The sequence below is a fragment of the Seriola dumerili genome, unplaced genomic scaffold, assembly GCF_002260705.1.
Source record: "Seriola dumerili isolate Sdu_G_001 unplaced genomic scaffold, Sdu_1.0 BDQW01000260.1, whole genome shotgun sequence".
Lineage (NCBI taxonomy): Eukaryota > Metazoa > Chordata > Actinopteri > Carangiformes > Carangidae > Seriola > Seriola dumerili.
Window position 1 is genome coordinate 1,898,159 of NW_019174515.1, and position 24,055 is coordinate 1,922,213.

Consider the following 24,055-nt stretch of genomic DNA (forward strand, 5'->3'; position numbering starts at 1 on the left):
CTTGTTCTAACCTAGTCTGACATGTTGTCCCCACCCTGAGTCTTACTACCTGGTTCCTCCCCTCCTGGCCCACTCCCATCTTTCATCCACCCTCTGATCTTCTCCTTGTGCTCACCCCTTTTTGGGACACAATCTTAATGTCACCCTCAAATATCCCACCTGACCGTCTGGTTGTCCCAACTGTCCCCAAAGTGCTCTTTAATCAACCTATACCACCGTCCCTTGGAGCGTCTGTGCAGACTGTTGTTCTGGCTCAATATGGCGCCCACCAACTGACACGATGGCAGCACGTGGTAAAGAAAGAAACGCTACAGACACATGCAGCGCTGCAGAGAAGTGGGTGTGAACTTGTGACTTGTCAGCCTCCATATTTCCCCCATTTATACCTCACCTTCCTGTTGGGGTCCTTCTCTACCAGAGGGCGACAGTACACAGGGACGGGAACATTCTTCATGCGGTTATCCTCTTTTTCATTGGTGGTCTAAAAGCAGAGGTAATGAGAGGTCAGGAGACAAGAAAAGTTGTGAATTATGGTCTGGTTCCCTCAGTACATCTCCAATGTTACTGGGCACTGATGAAAACAAAGAACATTCAGTGTTTGTCTATGTACTGTATACATGTACAGTACATACACCGCAGGCAATAAAAGGAAAACTCCACTGATGTCGCCGATCTGCGATGTTGTGCTCATTCATCTTAACTTTTGCTTCAGTTTCCTGTATTTTCCCACAAGGCTACTGGACCATCCACAGAGAACTTAGACATAATACAAGAGGATGGAGAGCGTAAAAGAGTGTCATGTCACCTCTGTACAGAATGCTGTTTATGATGGATTTATTGCTCCAGTGCATAAAGGTTCAAAATGGTGCTTTCAGAAAGAATCCTTCACTGTTTGATTGTGGCACCAAAATGTGATTTTTTTTGGCAATTAAACTCCATTGTAGCTGCACTGTAAATGTGCTGATGCAATATAACATCATCAGAGGTAAGATAAAATACACCACCCACAAATAAGCCACATGAATGCAAGGTAGCCATCACTGATCATATGTCAATTCATGCTTTATGTTAAAGCCACTATGTGGAAGACTTCAACAATTCCTCGCTTTAGAGGCATCTGGTGTTGGTCAGTAGGCTGAGAGCAGCAACACATACATGACTGCACCAAGTATTTTAGAGTGGATTTTTCCTTTAAGAACAACACCAAAGTCAAAGCAGGACTAAGTAAGTGTTGACGAGATCAATGTGTATGTAGGGCAGGTTGAGACAGACAGAGGTTAAAAGTTAAAAGGTTGAAAAAACATTGGCAGTGTTTAGGAGTTTATTTGAGTGGGTGTGTGTGTGTGTGTCTGTAAGTGACATTTGTTTGTGTTGTATGAAAGACAGGGATGCTGACTCATACCATGCTTCAAATGAGCAATTTCCCCTCAATTTTCATGCATTTTCAGAGTTTGTTTCATGGCAAACTTTGCCGTACTTTAGTTAAAAATTTTGTTGTCATTATGTAGATATGTATTCAGTTATTTGTCTGTCTAGTTATATTTGCAGGTATTATTTATCTGCTGCTATCTAGGGGTTAGGGTTTTAGGGAGAAGGTCAAAGGGAGAGGAACCGTAAAGGCACATGCTGGCACTCTGTCGGTCTCACTTGCCTGTTGTCTCTTCAGCGGGCTGTCCTGAGCGCTGTCCGTCTGACCACCAGTCTGTGGGAGACCAGAGTTAGAGCCACCTGCCTACCAACACACTCTGCCCTCTGGCCTTTGAGCTGCACGGCGTCAGCCCCTGATTCTGGCAGTTAAAGTTGAAGCTGCACTTCGATGTTATTAGGTCATGTTTATGCTTGATACCAAAATGGAAAAGACTGAAAGCTTTTACTATTCTTACCGAGACTCGAGATATTTTCCTCATCTTGAATAAATAGCATAAAAGACCAAAACCAGCAATGACTTTATCCAACTAATACACTTTGTCTGTGCAGACAAAGCCTCATATATCTCCAAGCACCAAGTTTGTATTAATCCACAGCTGAAAATAGTTCCAAACAAATGCACTATTTCCTCCAGATAAAGTATTGTTTTGCTTACTGAGCCTTAAAAAAAATCAGACTCTGAGAGACTGAGGACTAACTCGTTACTGGTTTTGGTCTTTTCGTGGGTTTTGCTAACAAAGAGAAAAACACAGAACAGCAGCATCCTTATCCTTTAATAGGACTACATATGAGGTTTCGCATGATTTTTAAATTGATGAAAATCAACAACTCTTCTTACACGTGGTATCTATACTCTGTTAGTTATATATCAATCAACCAATTCTATCTGGGAGATAGTAAATCATTCAAAAATCTTATGTTTTTATTTTGGTGAAACTTGGATGCAAAGGATGCAAACATCTGCTCCTTTAATTTGACCAACACAAGGGGAGTATAGACATGACCCAGCAGGCACAGTCAGAACAATCTTCATGGTTTAATTCTGCTTGCTGGTCCTTACAGCCTGGGCCAAACAAAAACAGCAGGCCGCATTAATCAGCAGTCTGATGGGAGAGCTGACTCACAGTCACTTTCAGCTGTCATATCAATTATTTAATAATGGACCTTGGGAAAGCATTTAGACACTTAGTAAGTAAAAATCTTCTTCTCTGTCTTCTCACGACATAAACAGCAGAAGACAATAAAAGGCCACAGACTCACGGAGAAGATTTGTTACTTGTTAGGATAACTACAAATTTGAATCGCTATTTTCTAAGTATATATGATTATTTCACAAGCAATTTCACCTCCCTGGCCGTCAGTAACCCAAACAACCGGTGGGATATTCTCCTCATGTGAACTGAGTTGTCTGTGTCTTTTTGTCGTGTTCAAAAACCACCCCACTCGGTGAAAAACCCCTCCAGGTTTCTCACCATGTGGGGTGGTTTATGTGTGTGTATGTACCTGTTTGAAGCGAGACGGCACACTCCAGCCGCAGGCCTGCATGATGCCATCATCGCGGCGCATGTGCTCGCGGACCTGCCGGTACTGTTCCCGCCGTTGCTCTCGGCGGGCCAGAAGTGCCGAGTCACTGAGGAGAGACGCAACACCGTTACTGGCCAGTCTGGAAGCAACAGGAGGGGAGGGAGGGAAGAGAGAAAAGCGAAGCGTTAGCAGCCTGGCCAGCCAGCAGCAAAAAGGTAGAAAGAGGTGAGAAGATGAAGAGGAGAGGAGGAAAATAAAGCAACAGCAGTAGTTAAACTGAGCTTTATTCTAGCTCAAGCCAAGCAACTGTTGTATCACACTAAACACATGAGAAAATTGGCATTAGTGCAAGAAAGAAGTAATAAAACATACAGTTTGTGTTGTACATGTGTGTTGTATTTATGTATGTTTGTGAGAGAGATCTTAAAAAAACAAGAATTAACTTTTCAGTTCAATCACAAGTAAGTGTGTCATGATGTTAGAGGTCACGTTCACTCTTATCACCTAAAAGTGAACATTTTAATGTGCAGAAATTAATTCAGTGAAATAAATTGTCAAGCTCACGGCCCTGGATTCATGTGCATTGATGCGTTTGCTATATTTTCCCTTTGGTGTATGAAGAGATTTGTCTGAATGTAATATGAAGGCAAAAACAACCAGCCACATACATGTGTGTACATGTGTATGTCGAATGCTCGAGAACCTGCTGGAGGCTTTCTGCTCTCTAAAGCTGCCACAAGCGAGCAAGCAACCAGGCGTTCAGACCAAAGCAGAGTGAGAAGCAGATAAGGTGGGACCTTTTTTTTTTTTTTTGTGTGTAAAGTAAGTTTAGTTAAGATGTGTAGCTGGTTGCTGCTCACTCTTCAGGGAAGAACTCCAATGTGCGGTTGGAGGTGGAGATCTGACACATGGTGTGGCTGCGTCGCTGAGAGAAACCAGCGGGCGAGGGAGACTTGTAGTGGATGTTGACGCTGTGGTACGACCGCTTGACAGGCGGAGGGCTGGACGATGAGCTGAAGAGACGTGCAAAGCTGATGGAGAAAGACAGAAAGATGTTTAATTTTGGACGGTTTTGTTTTACCAAATCATTTGTTTATGGTATTTCTAACTGTGCTTCAGTAAATAGCTTTAATAAAACCAGAATCTCACAACTGCCAGATGGTCGACTTCTTTTTCTCTTGGATTGGAGGACTCTCCCGGGACGCCCTGAGAGGAACCAGAGGTGTGAGTCAAATAGAGGAGAACCAGTACAAACCACAGGTGAGTGTTTTTCTTTTGTGGTTCAGTACACGTTCATGAATTTTGTCACTGTATCAGACATAGTAAAGACAAACTGATTCTAAATAAATCAGTGGTTAGGTGCAAAATAAAGTGTGTAAGAAAACAAAACAATTCTAGTATAAAGCAGCATCTTTCTTTTCTTGTACCTGATCATTTCCGTCCACCGTACGGCCTCCTGCAGCTCCATCAGTCTCTCTTTGTACTGATTCCTCTCCATCAGCACACGCGCCATCTCCACCCGCGTGAAGCGCCGCCGTTGTGTCATCGTCATGTCGCCATCCTGCATGGGTGATGAAAACTGGGAACATGAGAGCACAGTGCCATTTTTTAAAATGATGCCAGGTCTGGAGATATACATTTTCAGATAGACATTTGCAGCAGGAAACTAGCTATGCCAACTTATACATGGTCTCTCTCCAGTTGAGGAAATACATTGAATCTGTAAAATAAGTAGGGATATCTCCAAGACCCATGCCCGACTTTACTCACATCATCACCTCCTTCATCCTTGGAGTCTCGAGACGCAAAGAGAGCCTCTGCTCTTAACCTGCGACACAAAAGCAAAAACTGTTACAGGGAAGGAGTCGATGCCACAGGTCCACTGGTGCTGAGAGAGAGTCATTGGGAGACATGGTGGGACAACTTTGGGACTTAGGTCTTTGTTGACAAGACTTCTGAAGCTGCGTGGGCTGAATTTGAGCTAATGTAACACAACACGACGCCACATGGAGTTGTTGGAAACCAAATGGGCAGTTTTCCTTTAAAGTACACACCAGGTGTAATTCAAACAGGTGCACTTTTATTTCCATGTTAATTGTTCACATGCCGACATCTTTAATTTTTTTTTTTTTCTGAGAAACGTACAGGATAACATTCTGAGCTCAAACAGCGAGTTTTAAAAATGAGTTCTGCACCTTTTACATAACGTCCTTTATTGAAGGTTTGAAAATGCTGGAAAAGGTCAAACTATTAGTAAGTCTGTGTTTCATTAACCATTTCACCAGTTGTATTTGTGCTGGTTGGTTTAACTGTTGCATTGTCTCTCTGAAAATGAGTTTTTGTCTATGTTCCTGCCCATCTTAGCCAGGTCTCTCTTGGAAAGGAGATTCTTCAAGTCAGTTCACTACAAGTCAAAAAAACAAAACACACTGACCCACAGAAAATACACCAAGAAATGAGCATAACATCCTGAGAAAACCTTGGCAAGTGTTTGAACTAAGCGTGCAGTCTCAGTCTGTCTGGTATTCAAGTACAATATCAACCCTCTTGATATATAGTATTGAGCTGTTTCTCTCCATCTTCCATCCACCCCAAACAAAATTTACTGCCATCCATTTCCCCCTCAGAGTCTCATACTTTAAACTGCCTCTTGGTATCCACCAAGTGTATCTAAAGCACTTGAAGATTTATTGGTTGCTATAAAAATGTTGTTGTGCCTCTGGAAGTGTGTTGAGATGAGTTTTACAATTTCCAGCTTAGCACTTCATAGCAGCGGATGTTGTACCACATCAGCTTTAACTGGGGGTAAAATGCAATCTGGCCCTATGTAAACAACTTCCTCTGTAAACACAAATAAGCTGCTGCAGTGAAATATGCATCTACTATGAAATCTTTTGCTCAGATGTAGTAAATACACACCTTTTTTCCAGGTAAACATGGCTGAGAAACATTAAACTGAGCTGAACTGGTGAACAGCAAATCTACAGTATCACCAGAGATGAGGAAAAGGAGGAAGGAAAGTAAGGAAAAGCTCCTAAATGATTTATTCTTCTTTCCAGAAAAGTTTCATATTAGAGGAGAACACTCAGTTTCAGGTTTGTCCTCAGTATCATTGTGTCTGAACTAAAAGATCAATACATGATATCCGAGGATTTTGAAATAAACTGGAAACTATCTACGAAACAAAATAACTGAGACATTTTGTCCTCTGGTTCTTGTGCTTTGACACATCACTAGCAAGAGACTATCATGTTACTGTGTTCGTTGCTAAGCTGTATTGGTTAGGTAGTCATGTAGGATCACTAAGGTGTGGGTTACAGGTCAAGAGCTGAGGTCTTTATGTTCAGGGATAAAAACCATTGACCTTCTTCTATTCCTACTGCTGAAACACTCTGGGCAGAAATTTACAGGAACATATTGTTTTCTTCCAAAGCATCTCATGTTATTTAAATAAAATAATTTGTTATTCTTACCTCTTGAGTTCTTCTTCCAGCTCCTTGACTTTGGCGTCTACCTTGTTCTTGGACTGCCTCACAGCCTCCAGCTCCTCCCTGAGCACCTCCTGTTCCCCCGACAGCTCGTCCACTTTGGCAATAAGGTCATTTTTCACAATGTTGAGAGCGTTTCTGTCAAGAGAAGAGCAGAAAGAGGAAAGTGAGATATCAAAACCAGCTCCAGGAAACTACAAGTTGAGATGTCGATGTCCACACACTCCTTTTGGTGAGAAAGGTGTGACTGTAAGGAAATGTTACACCTTTGGATGAAAGGCAAAAGATTTATAGGGACAAATACTAACACTGACACACACACTCATCCTTTTCTGTGTCTCTTACTTGGTCTCTAAGAGCTGTTTGTTCTCAGTCAGCAGGTTCTCCACCTCCTTGCCCATCCCTGAAACAGTCAGTCACATCTCTGTTACTCATCATTAAATATTATACACAACATCCACAAATCAATCAATCCAATCACCTACAAGCAAAATGCATTTCCCAGAGTTTCCGCCTTTCAGATCAACCGGCTTTGTGACAAATGACAAAAGTTTTGTAAACAAACAAAAGGTTTAATAATTCAATGACATGATTATTAATGGACAGACTATTTATTTGAGCTGTCGCGTTAACAAGCAGGTTAAGTGAGTTTAACAAAGGAAGGCACCTTGTTAAATATTGGAAGAATATTGAGTAAACACTAAATAAACAGTCAACTTCTCTTTTTTCTCGAGAGAGACAGAGAAGTCCTCGAGGGTCTTTACCTGCAACAACATCTGCTACAGCATCACTGGGAAAACTCAATTGCTCAGAACATTTTTTTACATCAACATATAACATGTTACTTGAGGGAAATTATCCAGCTCCACAAGTGCACATACAGTATATTCAGAATTCAGGGTTGATCCTTTAACCACCACAGTGTTAATCTGATGCTCAACCTATTCATTTTGTTTTTAAATCTTAATGATCTAAATTATTGCCAGAAATTAACTGAATGTTTTACATGGAAGCAGCAAGCACTGTGCAACATAAGCCAAGCACACAAACTATAAGTAGAAGTTTCAACACAGAACATTTTGGACATGAGAACATGTCGAAAACAAACAAAACAAAAAGCAAAGAGGTTCTTAGATACCAAGGGGGTAAATGGTTGAGGTAAATGTCTCCTATCCATATCATTGTCTGTGCAGCCTTTGATGTACACATATATATTTCTGACACATTCTTTTTCTGCAATGTAACCCTCATCTTATGACGGCAGGTGTTGACTATAGTTACTGAACTAAAATCTTATTGGAATAAACAACCACTTTATCGAAGCCAACTGATGACCTGGTGTTCACCACACATCCTGTTTTTCTTCTAATACAAAACATTCGCTCTTTTCTGTCTTGATTCAGCATCTTCACTGCCTCTTTACCATTAGATTATTCTCCAGTTGTGTTTTCTTTCCAAGCTAAAGGGCGTTTTTATTTTAAGGTTCTACTCAGTGTCACCACTACTGGCAAAGCATTTCCTACAACGCCCTTCGCAGGAAATCTTAATTGAGTTTTTTTCTTTTGGGTATGTGAGATGCAAAGGTGGCACAAAATGTAAATATAAAGCCACACAAAAAAAGGACAAAGAAAGAAGCAACCAGAGGGATGTGAAAGCTAGAGGCCAGGGAATGACATAACAAGCAAATGTGACCATGAGCACAGGCAAGGGGGTGCCTTACCGAAGAAATCATCACGGACTGGAGGCAAAAGAAGAAAAAGGGAAAGGAGGAAGGGAAGAGAAGGAAAGAGGAAAAAGTGACAGATCAGAGAAGATGATGAAGAAGAAGAGACGGGAAGGGAAGAGAGAAGAGAGAGGATGCTGATAAGCATTTATAAATCTGGATTTGAGGAATAGCAGCAGGGCTAAAGGACTAGAAATAGACGTTAAGGAGGGAGCATGTTTCTGCGGCACTATATATGACTTACTCAAATATCAGATGTATTGTAAAGTCCCAGTGAAACAGAATTTTTAAGAGCAAACTGCCTCTATGAAATGATGTATTTCCTATTTGAACATACGACGCTACACTACGATATTTCTAAACCAATGAAACATGGTGAAGGAAGCGGAGAGCAGTGTTTATTTAATGAGAGGAACGATTTAGAAAAATCTTTCATAATACAATGGGTGGAAAATTTAAGGTACGCAGACTGATAGAATGTGTGGTAATCACTAAAGATTACAATAACTTCACTGTGACTTTAAAGGAATAAGAAAAACAGTTTTGGGCATCTACTGTATCAATACAGTAAACAATAAATCAATAATGATATATTAATACTTAAAACTATAGCAATGTGCCTTTGAATGATTTGTATACACTGATTAATGTCTTCTCTTGGATGTAGAGTTTGGAGAGGAGTCAAGAGAGTAAAAAAAAAAAAAAAGATACCAACCAATACATGTTCAGATACACACCTGAGAACTCGCCTATGGGTGTCACCAGCAGAAGCACATAAAAGGGGGAAAAAAAGAAATGGGTGAGAGGTTAACAGATGGACAAGAAGACGGGTCAAACCTCCCTTCCTAATGCTGCTACATAAAAATTCAAGAATAGGTAAATCAAAACCCAAAGGAACCCAAATCCTGATAACAGAAATGAAGATAAACAAAATGTATGAGCTCAAAACAGAGGGTTTCAATAGATATAAAAGATAAATAATTACTGCAAAGGTGAAATAAACTGTAATGAATATCTGATAACTAGAATAAGAAATTCTACTTTTACAAATAAATATCTGTTTAAGCTCAAAACATTTGAAATAGGCTTGAGTTAAACGTGCCTCTGCCCCGTAAAAATGGAGGAAAAACAAACAAACAAATAAATTAGAACGACAAATAAATAATAAAAGTAACACTGTATGGATGGGCATTTGTGGTTTAGGGATTGTATATTTTTTCAGGATGACTGTGCAGTGACGCAGAGATGAGCTGTTGGCATGGAGTGTATTCCAGCCTCGGCCATGCAAGGTAAAAAGTCAGAGTCAGTGCAGTGTCACATTCACACAGCCTCACATGGAGCTGCTGCCCTGCAGTGACCTAAAGCAAAAACAAATGCTGGCTTTGTGCAATGCACACATGCATTTGCCCTTATTTCCCTTTGTTTGGGTCTATACTTATTTATTACTTACATATTGGCATCTTAGCATACAGTACAAGTCTCAGATGCACTTTCACCAGCTCAAGGCTCACCTCACAGAGGCAGCGCTTTTATTCTCAAGCATTTCCTTTGAAGTGAAAAACTTACCGCTGCATAAAGGAGAAGGATATCACTAAGCTTTGACCAGCAAAGTGATTTCATGGCACAACTTGTTTCAACTTTACAGCCATGATGTACAGCTCTCGGATATTTACCAATGATCCTATGAAACCAGCAAAAAATATTGCAGCCAAAGTTCCTGTTCATACCTAGCAGCTCGGCGCCTGCATCTACATCTCCAATGATGTCCGACTTAGCGTCTTTGATCTCGTGATAGAGAGAGTCAGTGTTGATGCCGAAGGCCTCATTCACGATGCCCTGGGAGGGGCTGAAATACACATAAATTACAATGTCATTAAAAAGTAGGAGTGGAATCTATTTCTATTCAATTTAATTAAAACATAACACATCTTTATGGCAGCACTGCATATGCAGGAATAATACATTTATCTGTTAAAGCCTGGCAACCTCAGCTGTTGTGATTTTTATATTTCACCTTTAGTTTCAAGAGTCTTCTACGGTCTGAGAAACAGTTACGGGCCAGGTTTTGATGGGTAAACTAAAAAAGAAGGACCATAACGATGTTCTTGAACGTTTGACTCTTAACTGATGACAAATGTGCACTAAGAGTTGCACACAACAAAACCCTAAGATTTTTCCTAGTTTCAAGAAATCTTGGAGATACAGGATTTTCCGTAAACACTGTTGATATGTGCTGTGCATGTGATGCAGCCACAACGTAGCTGTACCTGTTTCCTCCTCCGTACACACGGGGGTCTACACACATGTCCAGCTCAGGAGTAGAATCAATGATCTCCTGAAACTCAGACCACTCATCGCTGCTTCCCATGCCTGGACAAATATGACAGAAACACATCAGAATTACAGCTGCTCTTTAGAAAACTATAAACATCTGGATGATGTTTCTGTTGCACTGAACAAGTCATCATCTCAGATGAAAGCTTTGACCTGAGGATGTATTTGGCGACATCCTCTTACCGATGCTAACATTCCTGGTTTCCTGGGAAACTTGCACCTCCATATTCCGGCTGAGCCGCTTGGTACTTTTCCTGTGGTTCACAGGCTGCAGCACTTCAAACTCGGATTGTGGGAGGAAGCCCTCGTTGATAGGGGTGACGGTGGCGGAGGGGACGGAGGAGGTGGGTGTGTTGGACTTGCTTCCTGTGCTGCTGGGTGTGGCCGCCACTGAGTCAGACTCTGATCCATCCTCCTTGGTGTACAGCAGTGGCATGGAACAATGACATGGAAGCAAGACAGACAACATTATATGAGCTTCATATGGTGAAGGTAGGAACCTATAACACCTGCATGACTCATTTTATTTCTAGCAAGTGGTGCTACTGGTGTTATGAGTTTACTGCTTGACTTAACTTTCTTGTGAGCAGCTCCATGTTTTGTAGGACAGTTATATTAAGCACATACTCTATTATAACTTAAATTTTTGGCTATTTTGGAAAGTTTTGATTGATTTTTGGCACATTTGATCAGTTTGATGTCATATCAAAAACCTGTTTCACTGTTTGGCTGATGCATGAGACCAAATGAATAAAGATGACTTAGCTGATTTTTTTTTTTTACTTTTTAAATTGTTCGTAGAATATTTTTGACTTTAAACTGATGGATGAGATCTTTATTGTTAAATTTCAAAAGGCTTTAAAAACAAAGCTTAAAGCTTGTCCAGCATCTTAAAGTTATGGCAGATAGAATATTTTCACTACAAATCAAAACTTCAACTAGGGCTATCTAAATCCTTAAATGTGTATTTTAACCTGTAATTATGCTCTTGGGATGATCTCAAAGCTAAATACCAGGTGGAGCCACAACACCACAACAAGAAAGCAACAATGTCCTTGGCTGGACGTTGGCTGTACCCTCACATGTAAAGCCCCATATGCCATCAAATTGCGTGAGTAGCAAAGTTTAAAAAGAAAAAAGAAAAAAAGAAACACTTGGAAACACAGGCTTAAACTTAATGCGTGATTCTGAACTAAAACACCAGGACACGTAGCAGAAGCTTCACGATCACACTAAAATAATCACAAGAAAACTCCATGAAGAAAATATAAAGACTCCCCAGCTTGCTTGAGTCAACACATACACCTGACAAATCTGACTTTAAAGGGAAGATTTCCAACTGATGTGAATAATATAGTTTCCTCTAAAGTGACACAAGCAGGCGTGGGAGGGGAGGAAGTCCATGTGGGTGTGGCTAGCAGGATGGGCTGCAGTAAGGCTGGCCCCTCCCCCTTCCACTCCCCAGCGACCCGGTTGTGGTCGCAGAGGAGGACATGGCCGCCGTCTCTCCCACCTGATAGGCGGAGCTGAAGGTAGACTGGCTGAGCTCGCTGACCTGCCAGATGTCTTTCCCGGGCATCATCCTAGCCCCCCCGAGACCCCCACGTACCATGACCTCGCCGCTGGGGTACAGGCTCAACGATGGCGGGCGCTCCGCTTTGCTGCTGGCAGAGGAGACACAGAGAGGTGGAGACTAATGTTAGTTAGTTATTCATGTCTTATATTTACTTTATATTTATTCCTCTCCAGAGCTGGAGCCTATCCTGCATCATGCATGCATTAGGTGCAAGGAACAAAACAACCTGAATAATCTGATGGTCCATTACAGGGTTAAAACAAATCACATACACTCTTATTCATAACTTTCGTATTATACTATACTATATTGGGAAATAGGCTTATTGACTTTATTGTCGAGAGTTAGATGAGAAGATTGATACCACTCTTGTGGCTGAACGTATTATATCTCATTTGATTAATTTTTGCAAAAAAACAAAGTGTAAACACAAAATTTCAGAGTTAATCGCCTACATATTTAGTGTACAGACATGAGAGATGTATCAATCTTCTCATCTAACTCTAAGCAAAAGAGAGAATAAATGTACTTAAAGTGAATGTTTCTGAACTGTTTGGAGAAAACCACACAGAAACAGCTAATTCCTGCAATCAAACCCACGTCCTGATTCATTAAAAATAAGTAATATGGAAATGTATAGAGCAAGACAGGAATGGACATTTTTGGGGCTAAGGAAAAATAGCTCATTCACAAGCCCTGCGGTGAGAAGCAAGAAGGGCTCTGAGGGCATGCATTTGCCTAATGAGCTTTATTCACTATACCTTTTATTTACTAAGCAAGACATACGGGTAGTTTGTGGAAAACCTAACACGGACATGTATTGTATAGAACTCCACAACTATAGGATCTAATATAAGTTTTAAGTTATTCCTAAAATGTGCTGTACAGGTCTCAGTTCCTTGTATGGCTGATAAACTACATGCAGTTTCTGGTTGTATGATGTCTGAACAAAACTGAGCAAAACTGTCCAGTCATTGAATCCACATATACTTAGATCTGCTACTCAAAAGATGAGACATGCACAGCTCAGACTGCTACTGTTTCTGTGTGTCCATTTCATCTTTGCTTAAAATGAATGCATATCCATATAATTACTTCCTCTTTGTATAATATTAATGTCTTCCTTAGACATAGACAAGCAGGACAGGCCGACAGGCAGACAGACACACGGACGAACTGACCAGCAGACACAAGCACATGAGGGAGAAAGAGGAGAAGGTAGACAGAGAAAAAGTGCAAAATATGGATTGCATTGCTTAACATGACCTTTGAACCATTCCTTATTTCTTAAATCGTTCTCAGAATGCAACTTTACTGATGCACTCACAATAATAAACATCTGTACCAAGCATCAATAACTAATACAGCAAACACATAAAGGAGCACGTCTTCATACAAGGGGTTGAGGCATGGCAGAAGTGCAATGGGGCATCAGCACCTCCTTGTCTAATTTTAAGTCCAAGCAGGTCAGTTTAGATGTAAAGGAGGTAGGGCAGTTGTGGGACCATGTTGGATTTACCTTTTCCTCCATGTGTGGCGTTGACTGCGCAAACAGCAGCACAGAGAGCAAGCCAGCAAGACAGACAGACAGACAGACACTGATTAGAGAAAGACAGGTGACAGGAACATGCAGTGACACATGAAACCACACAAACACACACTCACACCTTCACATCTCCGCAGAAGATTGTTCTTCGTCTTCATCTCATTCATCAGCAGTTTGCTAGTAGAGGTTTAAGAGGAGTTCTTCCTCTTGTCTCAATAAGTGATACATTATGTAAACCCCCCCCACACACACACACACACACACACACACACACACACACCTCACTAGCCTCACTCAGGCAGTTGATAAAGATTTGTAGGATTAGGATGCTTTTCATTTGACATTGTAGCTGAATTAAGATATAGGATACTGTGTGAACATGTTGCAGGAAGTGACTAATCTGCGATTCAGCTACAGAAGCTGCACCAGATGTCCCCCTCCTCGTCTTGTTTCATGTTCATAAATATTCAGGACTCATGGGTTGGCCAAATGCTGAACAGTACAAGCTGGCAAATAAACACCTAACTTTCCTTTTTTTTATTTTATTTTTATTGTTTCCTACAAGGCTCATAATGGCTGCCATGTTTCTTTTTGCATTTTCTCTCCTCTCTATCAGTGGGATGCACCAGCTGCTTGTCATGGCTCTTGACAAACAAATGCCAGCGTCAATACAATGAGCATGTTGACACATGAAAAGCCTGATACACTCAGAACAAAACATGAAACATCAGCGACAAGACGATGGGTGAAAGTTACAATTCAAATTTACACAAAGACATATGCAGGAACTTTAAACACCCTCACAAACAAACACATAAAACCACTTACGTTCGTCCACAGCCGGTGCCTTCTGATTGGCTGTTGCTGCCTGCCTGCTGCATTTTGGACCGCTCTATGTGCTCGACGTATGTCTGAATCATCTGTGATCCACGACAACAATGAAGAGAAAAGATGTGAGAAAAGAGAAGAAAGAGGACAGTGACATTATGGACGAGAAGCCATGAAAGATATCACAGATCGGTGAGTAAACAAGTTGTATTTGAAAGGATTACAATGATTCAATGACAAAATCTATAATCTACTACATGTTGGATTACTCCGAAATATTTGTGAATCAAAAGGACAAGCAGAGCACAAAGGACAATACTGGAACTTTTGATATTGCTGTTTATTTACTACTAAATCATATGAGACTTATTCTAACGCTGACCATTTTTTCATACATACTTGTTTTCAGTGTTCAAATTCAATTTTTTTTTTTTCAGGCAGCCATTGACTTCCTTAATTTTCATTATGGTTTGAAAACATTTTGCAGGGACCTGCTTGTGTTAGGTAATCAATCACAATGACAACTGAAAGTCTGCTTCTAGTTGAGTTACATTGGAAAGCAGAAAAAAAGATGCAGGCCTATAATACACTTTGGCATAGTTTCAAACTGTTGTAATATTTGATTATGATAATATTGACAGTATTTTAATTACCATTTATTTGATTATAACAGGTATGTATGTTTGGTGTGTCTAGATTTTGATATGTGAAGAGTATGAAGTTGTTGGGCTGAATGTTTTCTCTCACCTCAGTGTGGCGCTGGTGCAGAGCGTTATATTCTTTCTTCATGTCTGATTCTCGCTCCTCCAACCGAGTGACTGAGAGACAGACAGACAACAGTTTAACAGCAAGACCAGATCACTTTAATACTTGTTACAAAAATCTAAAAATATGAAATCCTCCAGTAGTATGTCTACATCCGTTTCCATCCTCCCCATAGAACTACAATGAAAATGTATTCTTGAGCTTTAATGTTACACACACACACACACACACACACATATATATATATAAATATATATACTGCAGAGCTATTAATTGAAAAAACTCAATTTACAGGTTTTGGGTCTCAATAGCCAGATGTGCTACGTGTGCAGTATATTACAGTATGTGAAGTGTCCACTCACTCTGGTCAGAATAGTTCTTTGTCTTGAGCTCCAGTTGTTTCCCCTGCAGCTCCAGAAACTCCACCTGTATCTGCAGGTCCTTCTTCTCAGCTTCCAGCGCATCTTCAAATTCAATGAATTTCTGATGGAAGACACATGAGAAAAAATTAGGCCTTCACACGGCTGCACAATATACTGTGATGACAATGCTTCAGGCCACTGCATTCAACTGTATTTCAAAATGTAAAAAACATTATATATATACAAAATAACAGAAAATTATTATTAATAGAAAATCAAATGTAATCACATGATAATAATTAATATTGTAATTATGATATTATTCGTAGCAGCTACACTGAGCAATCACCTCTCAGGACAATTGGCTGCTGTGTGGTCATATCAACCTAAGGTATTTGGGTGAGAGTAATGCACTCTTTAAAGCTTTCTCACTCACAGAAAGGTTGGAGTTAGTCAACAGCTCTATAAAATACCTGTCCGACAGTGTTCACTCTGTAGCTGAGCAGCCAGAGGAGGCAAACACAGAGCAGCCTACTTCCCTTTCACATTTCTTTTGTAAAGCTGTTCACAATGACAACCTTTTTGCAGTGCAGCAAGTCTAAAAAGTCTTAATACTGTAATCCTCTGACTGCAGCAGGATCATGGAACCGGGAATATGCTGCACACATGCACAAAATGCAAATGCTACAATATGATGACTTCTGCAAATACAACAACTAACATAGACATCTAAAGTCACTGAAAAACTGTGTACAACAACAATCCCATGAGCCCTGTTTGGCATATTATGCAGAGAGGATTTTAGCAGGGAAATCTTCACATCTGAGCAGCAGCTGAAATATCACAAAAATGTGACTCTCTTTGCTCAATGATTTAACAAGACTAGTTTCTTTAAATGTGACTCTAAACTAGTGGGCAGAATAAACAGCCCTTATACTGTTGTTTTTGCACATTTACATCCTGTGTAATACCTGAAAACCAGGTTTATATATTAAAGAAATAATCAGACTGTATGTTTGTTATCTAGTGCTAAATATTTTAGCTATACACCCGATGACAAAAAAGACAAAAGCATAAATCTTTTGTAAAGGATGTCTTTTTTGACTGAACTATAATAACAGTAATAATAATAATAATAATAATAACAACAATAATATATATATATATATATAGGATCTAAAAACAAATCACAGTATGTTGTACAGTAGCAGACCACAGCTTCACAAAATAATATCCCTCATCCTCTCCCCTACGACTGGGAACACGTCCTACAGTTATGCCCTTCAAGTCCACGCCTTAATCCACTGCCTTTACCTGCATCAGACACCTAACCTCTCCAATCTCAGTATTTGCTTTTAAAATGCAGTGCTGAGGAGGAACAGTGAACAGCAGAGGTGCAATGTACAGGTTAAAAAACAGAAAGGACATTTGATTTGTGTAAACAACAATTACACAGCTAAAATGGCGTACACAGATTTATGAGCGGGAATATTGTGTTATTCTGTGCAGTATGAATAATTCAAAAAGTAGCCTTGTGATGACTGACTGGTGCTAATGTGCTTTCTGTAGCTGAGTGTGTTTGACTTAAATGTTGTCACACTTGCAGCTACTTACACTGTTTAATACCTGAAGACAGTGTGGACTGACAACAGCCTGAAAATAATGAAATGCAGTACAATATAAAGTTGAAGCTGAAGCTGATATGCTATGTCAATTTTCATGTTAACTGTCAAAAGCGAACCGCATCATGAGAGACGGTGATTATACTGTAGATAAAGCAGAGGCAGAGGTATGATCAGTCTTTTAACTGTCATCACACTTTGAGAAGTGTGAAACCAGCACAAATAGTGATAGAAAGTCATGGGATAATTCCTCCAGAATAAAAAAGAAAACTGCTGCAACAAAGACGCTACAAAATGGTTGAATTTGTTAACCTCACTTTAATATCTGTAACACTGGAGATGTTGTTAAGTCTTCATGAGCAGAGAGGGAGCTGTTGGCTTTGTTTACCATTAGCTGGGGCCTAATAACATTGTAATCTGAGACACTTTTTGGTCGTCACTCTCCGTGTCTTGCGAGAGGGTGTGTTATTGTTTTCCTGTAGCTCTGAGATTCTCTCTCTCTCTCTCTCTCTCTCTCTCTCTCTCTCTCTCTCTCTCACACACCCTGCTCGTTCTTCTCATTAGCCTTCCTCTCTGTCTGATCTGGCCTGTGCATTTACTTGCTCATACTCTGGCTTTATAAGACCCCAGTCTATTTCTCTCCCTGTGCTTCTGTTATGCTGCGTCTGCTCCTCATAAGCACAAATCAGGTTACAGTGCCAGGCTCCCTCACTGTGCTCTGTGTACTATTGATTTCCTATGATTCCCCACCCCTCGCACGTCGTCCCATCCCCCATTGTAACCCTCTCACAGTCAGAAAAAAACTGTCTCTTTTGTTGCATTGAAATTTGTCACCTAATCTGTGCAAAGATGTGAATCAATTTCTCTTGCAAGCTGCATACCTTTCATGGAAGAGAATCCAATACTTTTCTCCTTCACCGAGACACAAAAAAAAGAGTGATTCCAACTCCTGAGGGCATGTGATATCATCGTCAATTATGTCATTGTGATTTTATTTTCGGTTTGCTCTTGACTAGCAAGTACTGTTATGATTACTTTCAGTTTCACTATCATCAGCACCACTAAGAACAATAAAAAAAAAAAAAAAAAAAAAAAAAAAAACTTGTGTGGACCTGTTGGCATCCATCAATTGAAACAATGGCTCCAGTTGGGTGAGCAGCTACAGTTACCTGCACTGTGTGTTGGTTTTCAAGCTTACTTACCATTTTGTTATGATAAAGGATTTTTTTCATTGTGAAATAAGAAGAAGCTTAAATATGCTAACACTGAAATATTAATATGAACCAGGGAGTGCTGTCTTAATTAACAGCTTAAAGGGAAAACAAATTAGATAACTGACATAGGGAGAAAACACAGCAGGGAGAACAGATGATGAAACAGGCTAAAAGCTGAGCTAAGCTGATACTACCAGAGCTGCCAGTGATATGCTGAGGCCTCTTTGGATGGGGAGGAGGATTAAAGTTGCTTTATGATGCCTGCTGGATCCCACGGCTGCTGTGACACCGGTCAGTGAAAGACAGAGAGGGGGGGAAAAAAAGATTTGCTGGAGGTGGAGTTTAGCCGGTAATGTAATAGCTCCATATTAATTTCCACTTTTGTTGTTTGTGTCCCTGTTCTTGCTGTGTTTTCAAGTGTAAACGCCCACTGAATGTTGTGCTTAATACACCATTCATGTGTTTCAAAGCTTGGCTGTCTGTCCCTTTATCACCATACTGTATACTTTATGTACAGATATTATGCCCTTGCTTTGTGTTTGCATACTGTGTGCATATGAATTTGCATGAGACTTCAGCTCAGGTCTAAGGTAAGAACGCTACAAATGAAACTAATTTCTGTACAGTAACATTGGTATTAGCAGTTGTAGTTGTAATAACAACGGCAGTAGTACTAGTAGGAGAAGTAGTTGTGACATAAACACCTGCAATCGTAGAAACTGAGGTAGGTTGAGCAATATTATAGTGGTATTAACAGACCTAGCAGTAGTATTAGCAGCAGCAGTAGTAGTAGTAGCAGTTATTCAAATTGTCATGTTCTCATTCATATAGCAGTCTGTTGTCAAGCAGAATTATGAGTGATTTTATGAAACATTTTGCAGAACTTTATACTTTTTCTGAACTATATTTTAGACTTTGTAATTGCTCCACTGCTTCTCTTTAGACACCTGAGGTTACTTGATGAGTAAAAACTAAAGAAATAAAATATTTTACTGTATTTAAAGCTTTGATATTGTACTAAATTTTTCATGATCATTTACTTATTAAAGTTGATGTATTTTTACTTTAAGTAAAAACACAGTACTTCAGAGGTAGCCTACATTTCAGACAGTTTTAGTATAATAACGGAATCATGTTTCTTAATTTTATCATTAGGCTACAGTTGTTCTTTGGGCAGCTTGACACAGCAGAGGACACTGTCAGCAGTGTCAGCGTTGCATTGATACTAAATATAAGCTCAACAATCTCATGTCACAGGCCTAAACATGAGTCACATGTCTGATGAAACCTCTCAGTTCAGACAGGGCACCGTGACCATCGAGGAGGCAGCAGGAAGCTGGCTGTGATCATGCGGGCAGAGGCCCAAACAGAGCCGGGGGTTACCTACCTCCTCCGCCTGCTTGCGCAGCGCTTTCTCCCTTTCGTACTGGGTGATGAGCTGCTCGTTGTCCTCCTTCAGCAGCTCCAGCTCCACTTCGTGCTCCTGGTTCTCTGTCAACACCGCGTCCAGGTTCTCCAGGACGTTCACCACGAGCGGCATCAGCTCCTTCACCACCTCCTCGTCATAGCTGCGGATCAGCCGCTCGAACTCCCGGTAAATGCTGTTGGCCAGGCCCGACACCCGCTCCGACATGACGGAGCCGGAGCCGTAGTCGTCCTGGTAGACCACCTCGTCTATCTGCAGCTCCATCATCTTGGCAGCTGGAGCCGGCGTCTGTTTTCCAGATGAGGAGGCTGCGCTCAACAGTTTTTCAGGCCTTTAAGGCGAGACTGTCACAGGGTTTGGATCCACTCAGCGCAAAGAGAAGGGGGGCATTCAATCACAGTCTTTCCTCAAATAAAAAAACACTTATGCCATTTTGCAGCAGCACGGATTTACTGGACGAAGACTGGCTGTTGTGTGCGCGTAACCTTGAGCTCGGTACTGAAAATACTGGCTCTAATATTTTGATGTAAAGAGGGCCCCCTCCTCCTCCACCACCAGCCCGTTGTATCGCCTCCAGACGCGGCCCAGCTATTTCTCTCCTCCCGCACAGAGCATCTGATCCGGGGAGCAGTGGATGTGGAGTGGGCCAGCCTGTGGATCGGCCCTCGTTGAGTCCATGCCGAGGAACGAAATGCCTTCGTCGATGATATTGCACCTGCCCCTCAGCAGCCGCAGCAATGGACCCTAGCCATTACTGGCAGGGAAAATAAATACATTAATAAATATGTAAATAAATAATCTACCGCTCCTGATCTCCGCCGACGCCCGATCCGCCACTATAATATCGTTTCTTCCATATTTTATCCCCTTCCAGCGGGCTGCCGATGCTGCTGGCCAGGCTCGGGCGTTGATGGTGATGTCTCCCTATGGGAGAGGCTCTCCCTGCTGTTCAGATGGAGGAGCCAGCTGACCGACTCTGGCTGACGTCACACCGTCTGCATTGAGCAAGCGGATCACTGGTGAAGTCAGACACCACAAGTCCGCTCCAAGATTTCAAAATAAAGCTACAAATCAGAATTACAATAATGCTAAATAATGTTAGGTCACATGCTCAGCTTTTAGCTGATGCCAAAATATCACCTTCCTTTAAAAAACTGAGGATGAGTAATGTGGGCATTTTCCAGGCAGGGACAATGAAAGAAAAACAATACTATTGGTTGAATTATGGGGACTGTAGGAGTTACCGTTTCTGATGCTTAACCCACACTAGGGACTAAATTTAAGGTTATTTCAGCTTCTGCTGCTTCAGTTTCTTTTTGGAGTTTGTCTCTGTCCCCCAGCTTAACTGGAGTGCAGTGTTTAATAGCTGGAGTACCTCTTTAACAGGAATATGTTAAATTATGTTTAAAATAATAATTTTATCACATCATAAGATTATAAAATAAAAACTAACCTACTCCATTCTCATTATAAAATCTCTGAACCTTATAGACACTAAAAAGAATGTTACCATTCATTTCTTATTTATATTTTCCTAATACATATCAGCCCTCATCATAATCACTGCACATATAAACTAAACAGAATATGTTCCTTACCACCAAACCAAACCAAACAAAAACACCAAACACACCAGAAACTCAACCTCATTATTGAGATACAGTGATACACTGTATCTCACCTGATGTATATAAAACACAAATGAACAGAAATCAAATAAATTTTCTTATGCAGCTATAAACTCAATCAAAGTGTTCAGGGCTCAAATATTCTGGCTTCATCATGTTCACATTATATACAATAATTTAACTGTTCATTTATATCTTCTATATATTGTATCTCACTAAATGGTGATATAAATGCCAAATTTCTATAAACAATAATGACGACATGGTCTCTGTATCCTCAGTGGTAGCAAGAGCCCTGTCAGTTTTATTTTGGAAGCCAAAACCGGAAGCTGTAGTTTTTACTTTAACAGTCGCTTGACTGAAGTCCGCAGCAGTACTTGATGCTAGAATTTAATAATAATGACAATGCACTCTCCAAAAACGAAATAAAAAGCTTCACAATCCATATGAACATTATCAGTTATTCATGACGAGACTTTATGAAACCTTTACACTCTTTTTGATCATTTTAAAATTACAAGTAAGATCATTTGTAAAGATTTGATGGTCCATTTTCATATACCTTCCACTTCTGTGTTTTTAATAAAATATGACTCATATCCAGGTCTTGCCAACAAAAGCCCAGTCTACTTTAATCTGTATTGTAGATTTTCTTAATGCATATTTCAAGCTTTGTCTAATGGGACCAGATAGGAAAACTAGCAATGAACATGTTGGTTTGTACCACAAAGGAAACTGAGTCAACATTTCTTCTCCTGAAAAAAGTCATTACATCGTTTGACTATCCCGTGAATACTGACAAAACTGCATCTCAGAGGGCAGAATAAATCATCCTGTTAGTCCTGGCGTAATAATTTCACTTTGAAATTCAGGAATATTAAGATTTTTTTTTTTTTTACAGGTTTTAACATTTTTCCCAATCATTATCATCTTGAAATCCTTAAGCATTCAGTCTGTTTATGACTAGGTATTTTCTTCATAAAATGGGGCTGAAATGCTGCATTAACAAACAGCACATGAGGTACTAGCTGGTACCTAATGATAGCTTAGATTAACAGTTTCTTAAGCATACCAGAAGTTCTACATTGAAAAGTGCATTAAGAGATGTAGATGATTTTTTCTGCCTGGATGCAATTGATAATATCGTCAGAAAAGGGACTTACCTCAACATTTTATCCCACAACAGACCTCTGAAGTCATTTGATCCATATGGGAAGGAATTCAGCTCTCCACAGGTCAGATTTGTTCAGATACTTGCAACAAATGCAACTTTTTCTGCAACAGACATGGACAGAGTTGGCCTGGTGAGGATTTGCTTTTGCATTACATTTATTCACTGCCTTAAAAAAAAAAACGTAATGTAAAATCTTTTGCTGATATAAACTGTTGTTCCCTGTATAAAATTGATAATATCCTCAACAGGTAAGAATTTATGCCTGACAATACTAACATAAGAGGGGAAGCTACAGGACAGCCTACAATGTATGGAAATCACTTCTGTACAATAAAATAAGAAAAAAGGGAAGGAGTCAAAAGCAGACACCTTTATCTTGAACTGCCTTTCAGTTAGACAAGTGTAGCTTGGGCAATTGTTTGCCATGGAGAGGATTAACTATGGAAACAAAAACTGGTCAATGAAGCATAAAAACCGAATGGAGGGCATACCGCTGCCGTCCTAATGCATCTTAACTACCTCCATATTCAACATTTCTCTCCAACAGAACGGATCAACTAAACATCTTTTACTACCTTTTTTTCTTATGTCAAAAATGTGATGTATTGTGATGAAACCAATGCCTCTTCAAAAGCCTCTCACTGGAGTATAACTTATACATAGCAGACTGCAGGCCAGAGGTGAACTGATGCAAATGCAAATTTTATCTTCTCAGAATGGTGCTAAATTGACAGAATTCAAAGCAGGTGGTAATGAGTCTCTGGGTTCACATACATACCTGTGAGAAGGTTTAAATGACACAGCCTCACATGGTACACCTCAAGCTGCCAATCTGGAAGGGAGACACCAGTATTAATGTACAATATACATAGCAGCAGGCCTGTAAGCTTTCTGCAGCAAAAAACAATTCAAGTCAGAAAAAATTAAATCTACCACATTGAACCAGATGTCCTGTTGGTATTGTTTCACCAGCATACAGCTTCAGTTGTCCTTCTCGTTTCAGTCGATAGGTGGCAGTGAAATACTAACAATAATTACATTTCACACCATTCATCAGTTTTCTTCAGAGGCTTACAGCGGAAGGTGGGTGGTCCTTGGAAACCAAGAAGCAGATTGAGGTTTAGGCCTGTGGCTGGTTGTTACACCAAAATGTGGATGAACCAGACTGAAACATTCACAAACTTAGGCGGCTGATGTGAAATATAAAATATCTGTTTTCTCATGAAAACTTAATGTCACTTAATTTCACTTTTGGTCCCTTTGTTTGATTGTTATTTGGTTAACTAAACATCTTATTTAAAAACATGATCTTGCTGTTCATTATTACACAGGTAATACGTTACAAAAAGCAGACGACTTTGTTGGGTCAAATACAGAAAACATCACTAAAACTTTCAATTTATACAGTACAGCGAAG

The 24,055-nt window shown here is 40.2% G+C and overlaps 1 protein-coding gene across 21 annotated transcripts in view; it reads right to left on the minus strand.

Annotated features, from left to right (window-relative positions):
* The window catches only part of mapk8ip3 (mitogen-activated protein kinase 8 interacting protein 3), a 30,373-nt gene extending 7,707 nt beyond the window's left edge, over nucleotides 1-22,666 (minus strand). For 3 of the 21 annotated variants that reach the window (XM_022756829.1, XM_022756824.1, XM_022756818.1), the window contains exons 1-20: nucleotides 19,798-20,740; nucleotides 15,575-15,695; nucleotides 15,195-15,265; nucleotides 14,448-14,539; nucleotides 13,593-13,616; nucleotides 12,053-12,161; nucleotides 10,681-10,912; nucleotides 10,431-10,533; nucleotides 9,891-10,009; nucleotides 8,901-8,912; nucleotides 8,161-8,178; nucleotides 6,786-6,843; nucleotides 6,426-6,578; nucleotides 4,723-4,780; nucleotides 4,380-4,531; nucleotides 4,102-4,158; nucleotides 3,813-3,983; nucleotides 2,932-3,091; nucleotides 1,652-1,702; nucleotides 392-481 (exon numbers count right to left, since the gene is read on the minus strand). In XM_022756829.1, coding sequence (XP_022612550.1) covers nucleotides 392-481; nucleotides 1,652-1,702; nucleotides 2,932-3,091; nucleotides 3,813-3,983; nucleotides 4,102-4,158; nucleotides 4,380-4,531; nucleotides 4,723-4,780; nucleotides 6,426-6,578; nucleotides 6,786-6,843; nucleotides 8,161-8,178; nucleotides 8,901-8,912; nucleotides 9,891-10,009; nucleotides 10,431-10,533; nucleotides 10,681-10,912; nucleotides 12,053-12,161; nucleotides 13,593-13,616; nucleotides 14,448-14,539; nucleotides 15,195-15,265; nucleotides 15,575-15,695; nucleotides 19,798-20,103 — 2,157 coding nt within the window. In that variant the 5' untranslated portion in view covers nucleotides 20,104-20,740. Of the gene's footprint in view, nucleotides 1-391; nucleotides 482-1,651; nucleotides 1,703-2,931; nucleotides 3,092-3,812; nucleotides 3,984-4,101; nucleotides 4,159-4,379; nucleotides 4,532-4,722; nucleotides 4,781-6,425; nucleotides 6,579-6,785; nucleotides 6,844-8,160; nucleotides 8,179-8,900; nucleotides 8,913-9,890; nucleotides 10,010-10,430; nucleotides 10,534-10,680; nucleotides 10,913-12,052; nucleotides 12,162-13,592; nucleotides 13,617-14,447; nucleotides 14,540-15,194; nucleotides 15,266-15,574; nucleotides 15,696-19,797; nucleotides 20,741-22,627 lie in introns of those variants that run through there. The other 18 variants (XM_022756834.1, XM_022756832.1, XM_022756833.1 and 15 more) reach the window with 15 other exon arrangements.
* Between the last annotated feature and the right edge of the window lie 1,389 nt (nucleotides 22,667-24,055).